This window comes from Dromiciops gliroides, chromosome 2, assembly GCF_019393635.1.
Source record: "Dromiciops gliroides isolate mDroGli1 chromosome 2, mDroGli1.pri, whole genome shotgun sequence".
NCBI classification, from domain to species: Eukaryota; Metazoa; Chordata; class Mammalia; order Microbiotheria; family Microbiotheriidae; genus Dromiciops; species Dromiciops gliroides.
Genome location: NC_057862.1, coordinates 443428409 through 443441999, shown reverse-complemented (window position 1 = coordinate 443441999; position 13591 = coordinate 443428409). Strand labels below are relative to the sequence as shown.

Here is a 13591-nt window from a genome sequence, read left to right as displayed (position 1 = left end):
AAATGAACATTTACTAATTTGCTAATTCCCAAAGCCTTCTTTTATGCTGTAGCAGGCACTGCAAGTAATTATTCTTGTAAACATGATTGATGATGATGATGATGGTAATGATAATAACAATTACTCCTTTTTCTATGGTGCTTAAAGGTTTGCAAGGCATTTTCCTCACAATCCTGTAAGTTAGGGAGTTCAAGTATTATTAGATCCATTTTATAGATGAAGAAACAGAGGTTCAAAAAAGAGAAGTGACTTACCTTATACTCATTTCTCCCAAGATTATTTTGAGGATAAAGTATGATAATTATTGCTTTTAAAAAGGCCTTATAAATGATAAATCATAATAGACAAAGGAGGTTTTGTGATTGATTTTTACTCTGTGGTACTCTAAATGGACATCTAGTCTACATGTCATTATTTCCCTCAAGGCCTTCTGGAAAAATCAGTTGCTTTCCATTGTGTAGACTACTCTGGAAATTGTACCTCTTCCTCCATGCCTTCAAGAGTCTGTGCAAGGAGGGCTAAAGGCCCATCGAATGGGTTAGACCCTGGATCAGAGGGAAAAGTTGGGAAATAGCCCCCTCACACTGAAGTTGACAAGATTTGATGGACAATGGGAACGATTCAAAGAAGCACCAAATCCTAGAGTTGGACAGTACCTTTAGAGGTCATCTAATCAAATCCTCTCTTAAACAGGATCCCCATCTTAGATGGTCCACAGCTAATAATGATACATCCTCCACCAAAAGCTAGACAGTAAATGGGTAGCCCATGACTGCCAACCAATCAAATACCATCAAATGAACATTTATTTAGATCATATCTACAATACATACCAAGACACTGTGGTATGTGAGAGGGATGCAAAGACAAAAAAAAATGGTGCTTACTTTCAAGGAACTTACATTCTATTGTGGAAAATATGAAATATACACAGGTATGTTTATATATTATAATTTCAGGAGGGAGAGAGAGCATTAACAACTAGGAAGATCAGTAAAAAGGCCACAGAAGATGGCAAATGAATGGAACCTTGAAGGAAGCTAGTGATTATAAGAGGTGGAATGTCAAAGGAGCATACTACAGTCATGAGGGAAGAGAAGCAAGAAAAGGAACTCCATGTCTGAGGAGTAGCTAGTTGACCAAGATAGTTGGAATGTAGAATAACTGAAATGGAATATTACAACATAATCATGGAAGGGTAGCTCAGGCCAGATTGGAAAGGGCTTTCAATATCAAGCTAAAGAATCTAAATTTTAACTTTTAGTCACTGAAAATTCTTGAGCCAGGGTGTGACATGATGAGTCTTGTGATTCAGTAGGATTATTTTGGCAGCTGTGAAGGGGTCAAATGAGAGAGACAAGAAAAAAGGAATCCACTTAGATGGCTGGAAGGCCAGGTCACACAAGAAGTGATAAGGGCCTAAACTTGGGTAATGACCATGTGAGTGGAGAGAATATAGATGCAAGAAATATTGTGGAGGCAAAAATCAACAAGATTTAATAACTAATTGACAATGGGTGTTAAAGGAAAGGGAAGAGTTAAAGATAACTATGAGTTGCAAACCTGAGTGACTAAAAGGATAATGGTGCCCTCAATAAAAACAGACAACTCTGGAGGAAAAGGTCTGAAGGATGGGGAGAAGATAATAAACTCCATTTGGGATATGTTGAGTTTGAGATTGGTGACATGGGGCTAGAGTTTAAAAGATTAAATAAGATTGAATATTAAATTCCGGGAATCATCTAAACAAAGCTAATAATTTAAGTCAACAAGCTTTTAAGTGACTACTATGTGCCAGGCACTCTGCAAAGTGTTGGATGGGAACTAATGACATCACTGAAAGGGATATTTTACAGAAAGAGAAACCAGCACAAGACCTTTGGGGACACCCAAGTTTAAGTGGTGCAACATGAATAATGATCCTGCAAAGGATACTGGAGGAGTGGTTAGCCAGCTAGGAAAACCAAGAGAAGAGCAGTGTCATTAAAGTAGGAGAGAGTAGTATTCATTTAATCATTAATTGAATAAGGATTTCATTTCCTACACATGCCAAGAACTGTTCTAGGCACTGGAGTTACATAAATAAAACTGAAATTGACCCTATATTTATTACAGCCAGCATTCCATTGATGATCCCCTCCAATCTCTTGCCAGATTTATCCCTATTCAATAATTCCCTCCCTTTCAAATCTTCAGTCTCTTCCTACCTATTCACTCCTTGCTACTTACATATACACAGAAGTCTCTCCCATCCTTTAAAAACCTTAACATGATGCCATGATTCCCTCAAGCTATTGTCTTATCTCTCTTTTGCCTTTCACAGCCAACTTCTTAGAAAAAGCCATCTGGCTTGTCTACTTCCTCTCTGCCTACTCACTTCTCAAGCCTTTGCAATCTGGTTTCTAATTTTACCAATCAGTTCCAAATGTTCTAGTCAAGGTTACCAATGATCTCTTAGTTGCAAAATCTGATAGTCTTTTCTCAATTTTCAGCCTTCCTGACCTTCTGCAGTATTTGACATTGATGGCTGAGCTCTTAAGATAACAACTGACATTTACATAGTGCTTTAAAGCTTCCATAGAACTTTCTATATGTTAGCTCATTTACTCCTTACAATAATCCTATGAGGCAAGTATTAACTACATTCTTAACCCCATTTTACAGATGAGGAAACTGAGACTAAGAGAAGTTAAATGTCTTGCCTACCCACGGTCACATAGGAAATGTGTCAGAGGAAGTGCTTGAACCTGGTCTTCCTAACTCCAAGACTGGCACTTTATCCAGTATACCATGTTATTGTGACATGGTCTGAGGATGCCATTTCTTTGCTTGGGAAACAACAGTGATTCCCACTTGTCTCTAAGATAATTTACAAACTCTCTGACATTTAAAACCTTTCACGTTTGGGTTCCGGCCTACTGTTGCAAATCATTCCATTTCATACATTTTATATTCCATCCAAACTGCCTATTTTATGTTTTTTGAACATGGCATTCTGTCTCTCATCTGCATGTCTTGTCCCCTCTACCTGGAATGCACTCACTTTTTACTTCTGTTTCAGAGAATCCCTAGACTCTTTAAAGCTTAGGTCAAGGGCCACCTCCCATACTAGCCCTGTATCAATTTATAGGTGGCCTCATATGTTTAAGGCAATTGGGGTTAAGTGACTTGCCCAGGGTCACACAGCTAGTAAGTGTCTGAGGTGAGATTTGAATTCAGGTCCTCCCAAATTCAGGGCCAGTGCTCTATCCACTGTGCCATAGGATCAAGATTGCAAAGAAAGGGAAATGAAGCCAGAACAAGTATGACAAACTAGGAAAGCAGGGGAAAGTGAAATACCTAGAGGTAGCAGTCATGATAAAGAAGATATTTAGAAGGACTTGGGCAAAGGGAAAGGTAGAAGAGCATATATAGTTCAGGAGTGCAGTCAAGCATAGGAATTATAGAATTCTGGATCCTGACTTAGAACGTTGTTCAACAGTGAAATCAAAGGTTGGTTCTCCCTATGTATCAGCTTTTTTTACTATAAACCAAGTACTATTCAGCTCCTTGAGGAGAAAGAATGAGCTGGGGTCCAGTAGAAAACTACCAGGATATGGATTTGGGATAACAGAAAGGAGAAAGTTGTAAATAGGAGAGATTACTCAGTAATGGTAAAAGCAAGGTCTAGAAGTAGCAGCGAAGGGCAAGAAAAAATACCTATTCCACCTCCTGACCCAGTGTATCATGGTTGAGAGAGAGAGAGATGAAACAAAGCAAATTCAGAATTAGAGACCTAGGGATACAATGTATTCTAGGGGAGCAAGGTTTTCATGGATATAAGAAGACAAAAATGTGAAAATAATGCCTTCTAAGGCAACCTAGTCCACTTTTGGACAAGGGTTTTAATGAGTGGGTGATACCACCTCCTTTTTCCTTCCTCCCTCCAACTTATAGTGCATCCTTGCAGTTCCATACCAGTCCTCAGTGTGGGCCCTGGGGAGTAATCACAGTTACTACACCTCAAGAATAATACTGCCTTCCTATGGCCTTCTATTAATACTCGGCGTTCTTGTTTCCCTTGTTCTAGGCTGTTGACTATGAAATGAACAGAGCTTTCATGCTGACTGTGATGGTATCCAATCAAGCACCTTTGGCCAGTGGGATCCAGATGTCCTTCCAGTCCACAGCAGGAGTCACCATCTCAGTCATGGATGTGAATGAGGCCCCATACTTTCCTTCCAACAAAAAGCTGATCCGCCTAGAGGAGGGTGTTCCCATGGGTACAGTGCTGACCACATTTTCTGCTGTGGATCCTGACAGGTTCATGCAGCAGGCAGTAAGGTGGGTCCCTGGAGGAAAGAAAACCTTTGATCCTAAGGTGATAGTTCAGTTTTACCCAGATGAGCTAGTTACTGAAGAATACTTTGGGAAAGGCTGCCTAGACCCAGAGCTTACAGGAGTCTCACTCACTCAAAACCAAACTTGCTTCCATGGTTTCTTTTTCCTCTGTTGAAACACCCTAGAAAAGGTCCCAAGTGGCTACCACAGAGTTCTGCATTCACAAGACTCATACTGCCCCAGGTTTTTAAAAAGTGCTTTAAGTGAAAGGCTACTGGTTGTTTCTCAGTTGGAGAGAGCAGCCCAGCCTTGGAACCCTGGGCAATCATCCTTCTGGATTCTCAGGGACTGATCTGCTGACTTAGAGGAGATGCCCTTGGAGTTTACACCCAATCTGTCTTTACTTCCATTTCCAGCTGTGTAAAGACATACAATTCAGAGCCAGAAAGAAAAGAGCCAAACTTAAAATAGTTCAATGTGTTCTACTCTCAGTTATGACACTATATAGACCAGAACACATCACTTTGGGACCTTAGCTTCCTTAGGAGGTTGGATTAGATGACCACTAATGTCCATTCCAATGCTAATATTATATGGTAAGTGAGGGAAATTATTCTCTTCTTGTACCAAAGATGAACTGCAACCTTGCTTTGATTTGAGGACTGTTAAATCTTACAGAATCATAGGGCTTAAAAGGACTGAAACATCATGGTTAGACTAGGGCTTCCAGTGATGGATGGATTCTTCAGCCATCCCTGGCTTATAGAGTGGGCAAAAGTGACAAAATAGAAAACTATCAACATTTTCATTCACTGACTGGGAGGAAGGTTCACATCTGAGCTTCCTCTCTTCTTATCTGGAGATGCTGGTATCAATTTCAACTGCTGTCATCTTCAAAGTTCCTCATTGAGTTTGAAAAGCCTTCCCAGTTGCTTAGTTAGATACTTCTATGGATCTGTAATCTCATCAACTTGGGCATTTTCAGATAGCAATCCATCCTTGCCTTTACATTCTTTACTATTCTTGTGTATGTCCTTCTAAAATCTTCCATGACTATCCTATTTAGCCAACATGCTATAAGTCTTCTCCTAGTTCTTTAATATTTGTCAGTACCAGGGGCAGCTAGATGGCGCAGTGGATAGAGCACCGACCCTGGAGTCAGGAGTACCTGAGTTCAAATCCGGCCTCAGACACTTAACACTTACTAGCTGTGTGACCCTGGGCAAGTCACTTAACCCCATTTGCCTCACTAAAACAAACAAACAAACAAAAATATTTGTCAGTACCAGTATAGAACTCAAATTATCCATCTGTTATCTCTCATTCTTGCTATATGACCAGCCTACTTCCTTTTCTTGTCATGCACATCCTCAAGAATATCTTTTACATTTCATATGCTCGAGTTACTGCTGATAATCTGCTGCAGCCTCCATACACCCACTATAAAGACTTCTCTTGTCCTTTGGGTCTTCTTAGATCATGTTTTTCCATTAATCAAAGCCATAGAGCATTAGTATCAGTGTTGCTTTTGCCGGAGCATGAACATGAAGATCATTGATGATACTCCACAATTTCTCAAATGGTATTTGGCCTTATGTCCTATTTCATTTTGGGCCCAGCTCAAAGTCCCCCTGAAACTGAGCTGGACTGACTTATTGGGCTTCCCATTTCCCTCCTTTCTCAAAGTCTTCTGTACTTAGCTCAAGTCCTCTTCTCTAACTTCTCCCTTATACTTAGAAACTTCAGTGTACAGATTGAAGCCCCTCAAGCACCTTCACTCTTAGGTCTTCACCCTTCCAAATTCCTATTACCTACATTTTCCCTCTACCATAAGCATCCACAGGAAGAATTCTATCCTTGATCCCACTATCACCTGTGACTATTCTATTTCTGATACTGAACTCCTAAATTCCTTTCTCTGATCTTAACTTCATATCCTTCTATATCTACCTCTCTTCTCTCTTACTTTATTTTGGCCTCATAACTCCACCCCTCCCTGCTATGCCAGCCTATCATGCCTACTCTGACTTCATTTTCCTCCCTTTTTTAGTTTTAACCCTGTGGTTAACCAGTTCAATCATATGCTGTTCCCTTCCCTGGGAATCCCTTGTCCCCTTGGTCCTGTTGCCACATATGTCTTGCCAAATCCAAGCCCTGGGTTATGTGCTACCATCTACCTTTGTTGTTCTTATGTATGTGTTACAGAACACTGAGAGAGAAAGTCACATAATTATGCAGTTAGGTCCATTACAAATTTATATTATCCAAGTTCTACTATGACCTTACTGCTGCTGCTGCTGCTGCTGCACCACAGCAATCCTCTAAATCATTCTTATTCATCTCTGATTCATATACTCTCTCTCTCCCTCTTCCTGTCCCTCCCTCTCTTTCTCCCTTTCTCCCTCCTTCCCTTACTTCTTCCCTCCCTCACAACTATTCTAAACCTTCTCTTTTCTCCTCAAACTTTCACTACCCTTCTACTGTCATCTTGGCAGATGGCCTTGTCTTCTGCTTTACTAAGAAAAATCGAGACCACCTGACATGACAGCCATTTTCTCCACTGTTCAACATCTCAAACAAACTCTCTTTATCCTCAAGGTCATGTAGTCCAATGCCTTCATTTTACAGATGAAGAAACTGAAACCCCAAAAGGTCAAGTAACTTATCCACAATCACACTAATGTTTGAAGCAAGATTTGAACTTGGAACCTTCTGATTCTAAATCCAACAATACATGCACTAGACTATTCTTCCTCTTTGTCTAAGGACTAGCATAACTAACCATGGTGAGGCTCATCAGCAGATTGACTAAAGAGAGATGTGGGTTTTGGCCACAAATTTCAAAGACTATTTACTTATTAAATAACAAAGGATTTTTCATCTGCATAAATGGAGAGAATAACCCTATGAATAAAATCCTCCGAATCTTGGCATATTTGAGCAAGTGGGCAGTAAGTGTATCTCCCTGTTTGTCTGGTGGAGAAAGTCCGGAGTCAAGGGATTTGGGATGCGTGCAGAAAAACTTTGGGCTATGGCAGGAGATTTGAAAGCCTGCAAAATGCCTTAATCTACTACCTCTTCCTTTCCCACCTTCTCAGACTATCCTTACTCTACCTGAGCAAAGGGGCCTGTTCAAGATCCCTTAAAAGAACAAAACCCAAAGAAGGATGGCATTGTCACCTCAACAGGATGGCCAGTGCGACCATTTGCAGAGGCTCAGCAGGCATGGAGAAGCCCCAGGCTTGTAGAGTCTAGACATCATATCTGAGAGTGCCTCCCCTAACAATCTCCAGCCAGGGGCTGTTCAACTGCTCCAGCTGAAGTTCCCAGACCACACATTTTATGGCAAAATTGTTGTTTTGCCAGTGGATCAAGTGGCACATTTTGAAAACAAAGGCATAAAGCTGTTTACCTGGGGTTTATCGCAGAGAACAGTGCTTTACCATAGCAGACTGAGGCTATTAAGTTCAGCTGAGCTTTTCCCCAGCACAGCTTTCTGAAATGCAAAATGAGATTTTCCCCCCTGTGGCTGACACAGCAAAAAGATGAGAGAGAACTAGTCAAAGAAGCCTGCAAGGAGAGGCAGATTCGAGAGCCACAAGGACTGGATCCAATCCTGAGGGTGCAAATGGGGACCTTACTTTACAAAACAGGCGTGTTTCTGAAAAGATGGTTCTATAGTAAATCCTTACAACCTGATTCTTGTTTTAAAGGTGCTTTAAACCTTGTTTCAAATCTCCCCTCCAACATTTACTAGTTTATACAACCCTGAGCAAGTCATTTAACCTCTGTGCCTCAACTCCTTATCTGTAAATGAAGGGGTTGGACTCGTTGATCTCTAAGGTCACTTTAAAATTCTAAATCTGGGACATTTGATTAATTTCCAATTCAACTCAACAAGCATTTGTTAAGTGAGGCACTGTGGAGACAGAGAACATGAAAAACATCTCTGGTCTTAAGGAGCTTGCATTCTGCTGTGAGGGACACAGGGAGGAGGAAGGAGGAAGCACTAACTCCTAAGGAGATCCAGAGAGACTCCTCACAAGAAATGGTACATAAGCTGAGTCTTGAAAGTAGCTAGGAATCCTAGGAGGTAGAGATGGTACTCTAGGCATGAGAGACAAACTGTACAAAGGCAGAGAGGTGTATGATAGAGTATTGTGTCTGGGGAATGGTGGGTTGATCTATTTGACTGAAATAATGAGTACATAAGAGGTGGTGGGCAAGAAAAGGTGTGGAATTTGGGGGCAGCTAGGTGGCGCAGTGGATAGAGCACCAGCCCTGGAGTCAGGAGTACCTGAGTTCAAAATCCAGCCTCAGACACTTGACACTTACTAGCTGTGTGACCCTGGGCAAGTCACTTAACCCCCATTGCCCTGCCCTCCCCCCAAAAAAGTGTGGAATTTAACAAGAATTCTAAGGTGATTGTAAAATGAATAATTACCCACTAGGACATCTGATGGTAAAGAGAGGATACAAAAGACATAGTCATGGTATTTAAAGACTTTACAATCTGAAGAGACAAAAGCAAAACTTCCCAAGGAGAAGCAGATCAGAAACTTTTCCAAAACAATATACCCGCAACCCCAGATAAACACATTAATTTAATACTAAAGGAGGACTGAGGACTGAATCAAAGCCAATAGGGGTGGGGGTTGGGAGTTAATAATCAAGATTCAGCTTTGCTCAAACCTTCTCTAAGTCTCAGTTTCCTTATTTGTAAAACGAAGACTTGGGAGGAGATGCCCCATCTAACTCTAAATTTTATGATCTTATGATTATAAATAGAGAGAGAAAAGCTGGGCTTCTCCCAGTGAATAGTCATTTGCCAAGAGGCCTATAGAGAAATTTACAGGGAGAAAAATCAGGAGAGTCTGATATGCCAAACAGCTCCACCAAACATCCTGGGATGCTAGTAGCGTTGTCCCATGCTGATATCACTTATGAGCTGGCTCTGGATCTTGGCTATTTCAGGTGACAATCCTCATTGTTGCCATCTCCCTCCTAATAAGATCAGCAGTACTTAAAGGAAGAAAAAAATCCTTTATTTTGAATTCTACCAAGGGCCCATCAAGAAAGAACCTTGCCTATATTTATTCCTTTTCTCCATAGATACTCCAAGCTGTCTGATCCAGCAAACTGGCTGAACATTAATGCCACGAATGGTCAGATCACCGCGGCGGCTGTCCTTGATCGAGAGTCTGTCTACATTAAGAATAATGTCTACGAGGCCACGTTCCTGGCGGCTGACAATGGTGTGGCCCAGATCTGCATTGTTCATGCTTCAGTGAGACCCTAATGTGATGCATTAGCAGGAATGATGCCCTGACAGAGTTGTCAGGATAACTTATCCTTTTCCCAGGTTTTACGGTCAAAAGAAAGGGGGAGAAATGTGAAAGTGGGACAGGAAATTGGTGGAGTAAATTAAATGTGCACAGGATTCAGAATGTGTTATTAAAGGGAAGCCGAGGCAAAGAAAGGATTGATTTGGGAGGTTTGCTCAATGGGGCCTGTGCTATGCCTCTGACAGCTTTGGAAGAAAGTAGAAAAACTGGAAAAGGGAGATGCTTACAGAGGGCCATTGTCACAAGAAACAAAGCATTGGAGCCTGGGGTCCAACCTGCCCTTTTTTTTTCATTTATTCCATCATTAGGTATCTAGTAAGCATCTATTATGTGCCAGGCACTGAGCTAAGACCTGGGAGTACAAAGAAAGGTCAAAGACAGACCCTGCCCTCAAGAAGCTCACAATCTAATAGAGGAGACAGCATGCAAATAACTATATACAAACTCTATACAGGATTAATTGGTGATAATCTGAGAGAGAGAGAGAGAGAGAGAGAGAGAGAGAGAGAGAGAGAGAGAGAGAGAGAGGGAGGGAGGGAGCAAGCACTAGAATTAGCAGGAATCCTAGGAACCAGGGAAGACTTCTTGGAGAGGGTAGGATTTAGAAAGGCCAAGGTCACCCACTACATCCCAGGCCATCACCAATCACCTTGACTTTTGTCTTGCCACTGGACTTGGATGACTCTAGAGGAGTGAGGCACAATACTTTGCATGGCTCTGCCTCACTGAAATCCAATTCACTAGAAAATCAAGATATCATCCTTGTGATATCATTGGTTCTCTTCCATAATGAAGGATGAACAACAACAACAATAAGGATTTTAGCTGGGACTTAAAAGAACCAAGGGAAGCTAGGAAGTGGATATGAGGAGGGAGAGAATCCCAGGCACAGGAGATAATCGGTGAAAATGCCCAGTCAGGAAATGGTGTATCTTGTGCAAGGAATACCAAGGAGGCCAGTGTCACTGGATCACAGAGTATATGTAGAATGAGTAAGGTAAAAGAAGACTGGGAAGGAAGAAGGAGCCATTTGTTCAAGAAGCATCTATTCTCAGGTGTAAGATACTATGCTAGAAAGCAAGGAGATTATAAGAAAAGTATTTTAGAAAATGGGTTTTAGCCAAGCACTACCACTGATTACCATGTGACTTTAGACAATTCACTCATCCTTTCTGGCCTTCTGTGTCATCCCCCTTCTAAGTAAAGGAGCTAAAAGAGAAATCGGTAGGCCCCTTGTATTTCTATCACCCCAAGGCAGAACTAGGAGCAATTAGTGGATGTTGCAGACACTTTCCCATTTCCATGTGAAGAAGAACACAAAATAAAAATGGGCCCCTTTAAGAGGTAGTGAGTTTCCTGTCACTTGAGGTGACGCTTGAGGCTGCCTGACCACTTGTCAGGAAATATTCTAGCAGAGACTGGACTAGATGGCCTCTCGTGTCCCTTCTGCCTCACAATGACTGATGGTTCTTTTGTTCTAATCCTGTTCTTCCTGGAAGAAGGTTCTACAGGTAGGAACTCTAGAGAGAAGGGCAAGAAACAAGCTCACAGGTGTTGCTTCCTGGAAGGATGTACATAAGGGAAAGAAAAATCCCAGGCTAATGTTAACCCTCCTAGGTCCTAGGAGGCCACAGTGACTGCTCCGTTCCCCAAGTGCTCTGGAAGTCAAAGGTTGCTACCCGGATATTTGTACTACAAAGACAAAGGGCCTGATGCCCTTCCCTCTGGTCCCTCTGCAGCTCCCAGAATTGAAATTGCATGAAGATTTCTGAAAAATGAATCGTCACTATAATAGTGCAGCATAAAAATGCACATGAAAAAACATCTCATTTAAAATTCCTTCCTGAGTGCTCAGGGTAATGGCTAAAGTTTTATCTAGGTTAATAGAATCCCTTTGCATGTCTCCCTGCTTATGTGCTGTGTCATCATCTACTTATCAAAGCAGCTTTTCAAAGGCAAGAACAAGGCTGCGTTTCCTTAAATTTGTTTTGATGTGTTTTGTGAAAGATTAAAGAGACATCCCCTCAGATATATTTTTTACACACGGCCTGCTTCAACAAGAACAGGCAGCTGTTAATGCAAGGTCAGGAGCCTCCATCTGAAGCCAAACCCAGCATTAGAATATTGCTGCTCTTGCCTCTTCTGTCCTCACCTTGGGTAGGATGGGAGCTATGCCTACATCCCATCCCATCAGATGGGCAACAGAGACCCCCAGGAATCAGCCAGGTGGATGGTTTGTAATCTTGTAGGAGAACTGGACTCTAAACAGGCTCTATAGTGAATAAAATGTCATTTGAGCTGGTCTCATAAGTACAACACACCTCAGTTTCCTCACCTATGAGATGGAATGGGGAAGCAGTAAAAAACACTTGTCCTCAGGGACATAGACAAACTCTGGATGCTCTAATCTGTGTGAGGCCTGAGCGGCTGCTACATTCATCCCTCCATTCACTGGAGATGGATTGGCTTTAGGAAGGGAGCAGGCTTCCGAACTCTTCGACATTTTTGGGCTACTAAGGGAACGCTGTCTAGCTGGCAGCTGCCTCCAGCACATCTCCCTTTGGATAAGAAGTATCATATGAGGGCTCCTGATCTCCTCGAGCTGAGCTAAGGAGACATTTTCAGGGTTATGAGGTTGGACAATGTTTTCATCTGTGCTGATTAGCAGGAGGCCTATGGAAATTCTTTGACCTAGACCAGGTAGGATTCATAAGACCCGAGATCTACTCCCTGACTCTTCTACTAATAATATGTGTGACCTTGGACAAATTATTTGATCTCTGTAAATTTCAGTTTGCTCTGGTGTCCAATGGGGCCAATAATGCCTACCCATGCTTCATAGGTCCTAGTGTCATAAGACCTGGGTTCTAGTCCTGCCTCTTTCACCAAAGAGTAGCAGAAAGGGTGGACTGGATTTAGAATCCAGAAATCTGGCTTCAATACTGGCTTCCTCATATGCTTATTCTCCGGATGACCTAGGACAAGTCATTCACTCTCTCTGGGCCTCAATTTCTCCATCTATCAAATGAATAGAGTAGATAGATGATTTCCTTTAATATTCTCTATAACATATAATCCCTATAATAACATATGTAATAATACATAATATAATGCATGATATGTTATATGATATATCTTACATATGCACATGATATATACTATATATTATATAATATGTATAACATGAGGTATGTATGTATTATAATTATCCCTATAGTGTAATAACATATCACATTTCTATAGTGCTTTGAGGTTTACAAAGGTATGCATATATGGCCTTTGCATATATGATCTCTCAACAATCCTGTGCTATTCTTTTCCTCATTTTACAGATAAGGAAAGTGAGACTCAGAGAGGTACAATGACTTGCTGAGTCATTTGACTCAAGTCAGATCTTCAAACTTTGTGGGTTTTTTTGTTTTTGTAAAGCCCCTGTGGAAATTTAGGGCATTCTTATGCAGAGACACCCCCCACCCACCCAAGTCACTGAGGCTCAGAGTAAATTAGTACTTGTAAAAACTGTCACAAGCCATTCACTAAGGAGGTTAAACTCTTTGAATTTAAACTTTAGATTATTAAGGGGCCAGGTGAACACGTGTTATTAGTTCCAAGGAACCTCAATTAATACTCCTTGTGATCTCTCCCATGGGCAGACCTTGCAATCATTGAAACACAATATTTAGAGCTGGAAGGGACGTCAGAGTCTAGTCCAACTTGCTTATTTTGTAATAATAATTTCTAATAATTATGAATAGCATTTATATAGCACTTTCAGATTCACAAAGCAATCTACAGATATTGTCTCATTTAAACCTCGCAACAATTTTGGGAGGTACCCTTTTTATAGATGAGGAAACTGAGGAAGACAGAGGTTAAGGAACTTGCCCAGGATCACACAGCTAGTAAATGTCTGAGGCTAGATTTGA

The 13591-nt window shown here is 41.3% G+C and overlaps 1 protein-coding gene across 2 annotated transcripts in view; it reads left to right on the top strand.

Annotated features, from left to right (window-relative positions):
* Positions 1–13591, top strand: part of CDH4 (cadherin 4) — a 1225586-nt gene that overhangs the window by 1179650 nt on the left and 32345 nt on the right. For both annotated transcript variants that reach the window (XM_043984728.1, XM_043984729.1), the window contains exons 10-11: positions 4070–4323; positions 9433–9575. In XM_043984728.1, coding sequence (XP_043840663.1) covers positions 4070–4323; positions 9433–9575 — 397 coding nt within the window. The remainder of the gene's footprint in view (positions 1–4069; positions 4324–9432; positions 9576–13591) is intronic.